Source organism: Rhodnius prolixus, unplaced genomic scaffold (assembly GCF_049639745.1).
Source record: "Rhodnius prolixus isolate KJV_2025 unplaced genomic scaffold, Rpr scaffold_5, whole genome shotgun sequence".
In the NCBI taxonomy this organism is placed as follows: domain Eukaryota; kingdom Metazoa; phylum Arthropoda; class Insecta; order Hemiptera; family Reduviidae; genus Rhodnius; species Rhodnius prolixus.
In genome coordinates this window covers 41,428,699-41,434,371 of record NW_027411624.1, presented here as the reverse complement: position 1 = coordinate 41,434,371, position 5,673 = coordinate 41,428,699, and the positions used below count along the sequence as shown (strand labels likewise).

Genomic DNA, 5,673 nt, shown 5'->3' with positions numbered 1-5,673 from the left:
AAAATTGATAAGATAAAACTGTACAGAAAATAAATTTAGAAACTAAAACAAAAAAAAAATCAATTTTTAAATAATCACAATCTCTTAATCGATTATTATATAATCGAATGATCTTTAGTATCGGGGCAACAAAGATTCACATTGCTAACTGTGCTAACCAAAAAAAAAATTATCGGGGGGCAACTAGTAAAAAACACAAGGCCTATTGAATCTTTTTTTTTTTTTAAAAAAAAAAAATTAGGGTCTCATTGCGGTCAAAAAAAATTACATTTTAAAGTGAGGAAGGCCAAATTGAAACAGCTGTTAAAAAGGTGGATCATTAATTTATACTCTGGGGGGTGTGAGCCTTACAGACTATTTTGAGAGTTTTCAAAAACTTGCTCAATATATTATAAAAAATATAATTTAATTTTTAATTTTAAAAAATTATTTGAAAAAAACATCTACCTAATATAAGACTAAATCACTACGAAAAACTAATTTTGTTTTTGTTTTTTTTTTTTTAAATATATCTTAATACAAGAAAGAAAATAATTAAACAAAAGTTTTTTGTTTGTATTAAATTAATATAAAACGTATTAAAAAAAGAAAAAACAAAAATTACGTACTTTTTCTTTTTGTTAGTTTTGGATGAAATTTTGTCAGTGCTCCAATCACAAAATTTTTCATGTTTTTCTCTCGTTCACTTTTCCATTCAGTAGACTGGTGGATTTCCATTTTCCCCCCTCCTTTGCTTGGAAAATTTAGCTCCAAAGTGCAGCACTCCCAAAAAGTTATTAATTATAAAAAAAGTTGGGTCAGTCTTTTTTTTCTTGTTATTTCTTCCATCCGGTTGTAGTCCTTACTCTCCTCCAAAACGCTCCAAAAAAACTAAAAAGGCGGGGGGTGGACACAAAAAAAAAAAAGTTTAAGAACTAGTGGGGTCTTCTTTTCATAGTTCCGGGAGATAGTTTTTCCTTTTTCTATGCGATTTTTTTTTTGTATTAACGTTTTTCATCTCTTCTCTCTGAGAGTTGAGAAATTTTCTTTTTCTTTTAATTTTTCGTACGTTAATTATTCATTCCAAATAGGATCTGTATAGTTTCTTTTTGGTAATATCAAAATTGTGTGAGATCATAATGGTACCACCTCTTGTTAAATTTCTGTTTCCAACAAAAAGAAAAAGAATTTTCTTTTAGCAAATTTCAAGATATGAACACGACAAATATTTGTAGCAAACAAAAAAGTAAAAAGGGTACTTACTTAATAAATTGTGGCAAAATATTCGTCCAAGATCCAATAGAACGTGAATCTTGTCTTAAGGTTAACGTAACTTCAAAAGTAGATACAGTATTTGGATCACATTTAACTGTGGCAATTCTTCTTGGCTCTGGATAATCAACGGCCGATACAAAATCCACATATAATGTACATCCACGTATGCCGCATGGTTCAACTTCGGCTAAACTAATTACTTGTGCGGCTACCCTAGACAATAGATCTGATGGTAATAATACTTCACCACAGGATAATTGGGCTGATTTAGCTGCACGTAATTCACTTTCCAAACGTCTAGCTAAGGCTACCTCACAACTACTGGATACAAGATCATCCCGCATTCCTGTAAAAAAAAAAATTGAAAAATTAAAATTATAAAAATATTTGAAAAATAAAATTAATTAAATTTAATCAATTGAGAAGAGAGAAAAAAAAATTACGAGTTAAAATTAAACAAATTACGGAAAAGCACGATACACACCTGTAGGATAAGATGCAGGAAAACGCACTAAAACTGGGCAAGGTAATACTTCCATTTTTTTTTTAAACCGGCTTTAAATTACAAAAAAAAAAAAATATTCGTATTCGAAATTATATTTAAACTCCGGCTTATACTTTAGTAACTCGAATAGTTAGTTTACACTGCTAAGAGATGCTAACTGTACGACAACTTTCATCCAACTAAATTCAGAATCAGCTGGCTAGCCGGTTTCTAACCGGCTTCCCCCACCATGACACCCAATTGTTACCAATCTTCCCCCCACTACCAATGGAAAAAGCTACGTGACAAGGGGCACGACCGTTGTAGTGGGGGTAATCTAAGTTAGGATGATGAAACAATACCATTTCAGCAGTAGTACTACATGAGGGGAAAGATTGGAGGGAGCGACTGGAGGGGAAGTCTTTTTTTTTTTTCTTTCTTTTTTTTTTAAAGTCAGGAGAAAGAGAAAATTATTAAAGAGAAGAGAAGAAGCTTACACGAGAGATCTGAAATCTTTGCATCATCTCTGTTGGATCTTAAATAAAAGAAACATCCTATAATTATTTATTTTATTTTTTGTTCTTATTTTTCTAGTTCCCCTTCATACACAGCTTTGATTATAACTCACTAACTCACTAAATTATTACTCGTTATAAAAAATAAACTAAAAACACTTTATTTCAATTCATTCATTATTAATAAATTTCTCTACAAAAAAAATCCCACAAAATCGAGATTAAATCTCGGAGATCATTTACTTTTTACAGTAAACCACAGCTGAAACTATTAATTCCGACAAGAAAATAGTGTTTCCCCAATTTTTTGAAAAACTAATCTTCAAATAAAATAGTTGAACGTGGTTTTAGTTATCCCTTATCTAAATATTGATTTTATTGTTTTTTCTGGAGAAAAAAAAAAGTTAAATCGTCGAAGGGAAAACAAAAAAATAGGAAGAAAAGTTTGTTTTTTTTCTTGAACCTTTTAAAGTTCCAGTTTAATCGTTTTTCTTTAAAATTTACAATTTAAACATTAATCCGGTAATTGAACATTAATTATGGTAATCCTTTAGGTGAAGATGCAGTAACAGGATGTAGCATCAGTTAGGTCGGTAATTGCGAAGGATTACGTTACTAATGAATCCGCGGATTCGGTCAAAAACAAAAAATAATCAATGAATTTATATAAATAAGCCTTGACAATAAAAATTTTAAGAAAAAAAAACTTATTTTTAAAGTTATATTTAATTGAAAAAGGTTTCCAGTTTTAGTGCACTAAATTTGAGCGTAATTCTAAAGCTCGAAACAATCATGCTCGTTCAAGTTAACAATTGACTATTTTTTTTTAATTATAAAACTAACCACGGAAACGTATTATATAAGATAAACTGAAACTATTTTATTAATAAAATTGTTAACAAAATCTAATAACTATGCAATATAGAATAGGAAAGACAAAAACAGCTGAACTATGCAATAAAATTATAAACTGTTTAAAATATTTCAATTATGAAACAGCAATGAAAATTTAGAAGCATTAATTAAAATTAAAAAATAAAAATGTCTTAAGATAAATCGATAAATTTCAACCCAAAATCGAAATCATAAAAAGAAAGAGTACAAATAAATAATAGAGAAAATTTTTAATGTCTTATTGTTATTATAATATAAAATTGTTCATATGTATATTAAATTTTAAACAGGTATACCTTTAATTACAGGTAAAGACCACAGAAAGATATCATGCTTATGCATGTTGTATGGTGAATAATGATTTATTAGGACATACGATGTATACACTAAGACTTACTAATCGTAAATGATGAAACAAAACGAAACTTAGTGTATCAATTACTAACTAAACCAAACATGTTTTTGCAAACACATGCACTAACTAACCGGTATACCATTATAGCTAAGGAGGATTTCAACTGATGCATGTTTGAACATGTTTCATATTATACGGAAGTTGTTGTAAGAAGAATGTAAAATGTATGTATGTATGTGATCACTAAGACTGTTCAAAAAAAAAGTGAGCAAAATTATCTTGAAAGCAAAGTACGTAGACTGGTTTTTTTTTTTTTTTTTTTTTAAAGAGCAGGTCTGAACGCGTTCAATCATGTTTTAATTTGGCACAATTTTGTAAAATCTGGCATAATTTTCTCTTATTGTAACCTAATTAACGTAAATAGTTAAAATATTTATTCAAAAAAAAAAAAAAAATTAAACCTAAATACGCTTTCAACATTATGTGAAATCTCTTTAAATAAAACGAAACTACTTAAGTTGTTATAAGTTGCCCCTAAAATTGCCGAACTTTGGATTGCGGATACAGGATAAATTAATACACACTCACAAGATAACTAAAAAATTAATGATAAACTACCACAAATAATTTAGGATGTGTCAGTTTTAGAAACATTAAAAATGTAGCTTAAAATTATTGATTGAAAGAAAATACGAAAGATGTAAAGCACTCTACTAATTCTATATTTTATTCTACAAAAAAAGATGTAAAAATTGGGCAAAAAATAATATAAATATAAACCTACATAAAGATGACTAAGTTCCTAAAAAAATGTCGGCCGGCGAATTTCGTTTTTACTAAAATTAAACCTCAACACAACACTTAAATTAGATTAAAAACTAAATAATACTGTAAATTAATTAAATAAACTAATTTGAACAAAAAATAAATTAAATAAAAATTGTAGAACTATAGAAATGACAGTACTGGAGAAGGTAAACTACAAGCAGGTTTGGTTATCTGTACTGCAGTGTGCTGATCAGCTGTGACGTTTAATACCAATAATTTCGCATGTAATTTTGTTTAATTTGTAAGTTTTTTTAAATTAAAATTTCATTTTATTTAAAAAATATTTTAATTTAAACGAAATTTAATAAAATTGTTGCCTTCAAAAAAAAAAAAAATTAACATTACGTAAGAAAATAATTGCAAAAATAAATAATTTTCTAAAATTGACAACCCAATAATTAATTAAAGATAAACATTTTAAACAAATAGAATAGGAAAATTTCACCATTAAACTCAAGCAACCAAGTTTTACAAGCAAAGTGTCGGCATTTAGCGTAACTGTGCAGTCAAATAATTGAAAAATATTAAAAAAATATTTTCTCCCTTACCCAGTAATTGTGCTGCACCACTTTGGGCTGTAGCTGCTTTTGGCGGAGTTACAGCCTGTTGTTCAGCCTGTAGCATATCGGAGATTTTATTGAAAACATCGTTTAAACATCGTACGTCTCTGTGTTCTTCCATTAAGTCCATGTTTTTTTTTGTTTTTTTTTTTTAATTTTAAGGAATAGTAATTTAATTGAAAATTCGAGTAATTTATTGTTATAAATTTTGTTTTTTCAGCCTTTGCTTTTCCTGATATTCTCTTTTCGAGAAAATTCTTAAAAACAAAAAAGAATAGAAATTCGGGTTTATGTGGAGGTAATTTACTTTATTTACTGCTTTGTCCCAAATATCTTCTTCTCTTTGGATTTCTATTTTTACTGGAGCAGGAGGATAGAACAAAACTATTGCGTGAAGGACCGGGAATTAAAAAAAAAAAAAAAAAAAAAAAATTTCTTACTAAGGACAGTTCTTAGTACTTTCTAAACCGCTCGACAACGTTGCTCGCGGTGGACTGAGCCGGTGAAAACCTTGAACGAACATTGAGGGTCCTGGAAGCCGGGTCAGCTGATCTGATAGTGCAACGCTATTGGCTGCTTGTTCCCCACCAATGGCTTTCTTCCAGCCAGGCTTTTACTAACATCGGCTTGGCAACGCTAACTTCTATTGCATATATATTATATGTATATTTATTATAAAAAGGGTGAATCGATGCTTTTTAATTTCCTTTAAATATATACATATATAATATAGGCCCCTTTCAGCCACGATTTTGCATTTAAAAAAAATAATAATAATTTTAA

At 28.7% G+C, this 5,673-nt stretch overlaps 1 protein-coding gene across 2 annotated transcripts; it reads right to left on the bottom strand.

The window, feature by feature from the left end:
* Positions 1-693: 693 nt before the first annotated feature.
* LOC141458875 (protein charybde-like) lies at positions 694-5,358 on the bottom strand. 2 transcript variants are annotated; one of them, XM_074137427.1, is made up of 3 exons: positions 4,879-5,358; positions 1,243-1,600; positions 694-1,142 (listed from the first exon to the last, which is right to left on the bottom strand). In XM_074137427.1, exons 1-3 carry the CDS (start codon positions 5,018-5,020, stop codon positions 1,058-1,060), a joined length of 585 nt encoding a protein of 194 aa, XP_073993528.1. In that variant the 5' UTR covers positions 5,021-5,358; the 3' UTR covers positions 694-1,057. The 2 variants fall into 2 exon arrangements, with proteins under 2 accessions (XP_073993528.1, XP_073993529.1); XM_074137428.1 differs by lacking the exon at positions 4,879-5,358 and adding an exon at positions 1,739-1,944.
* Positions 5,359-5,673: the final 315 nt, after the last annotated feature.

Coding starts and splice junctions, on each gene's coding strand:
- LOC141458875 (XM_074137427.1), bottom strand. CDS start 5,020: ATGGACTTAATGGAAGAACACAGAGACGTACGATGTTTAAACGATGTT. Junction 1,601..4,878: donor TGGTGCAGCACAATTACTGG/GTAAGGGAGAAA, acceptor TTTTTTTTACAG/GAATGCGGGATGATCTTGTA. Junction 1,143..1,242: donor ATTTTGCCACAATTTATTAA/GTAAGTACCCTT, acceptor TGTTGGAAACAG/AAATTTAACAAGAGGTGGTA.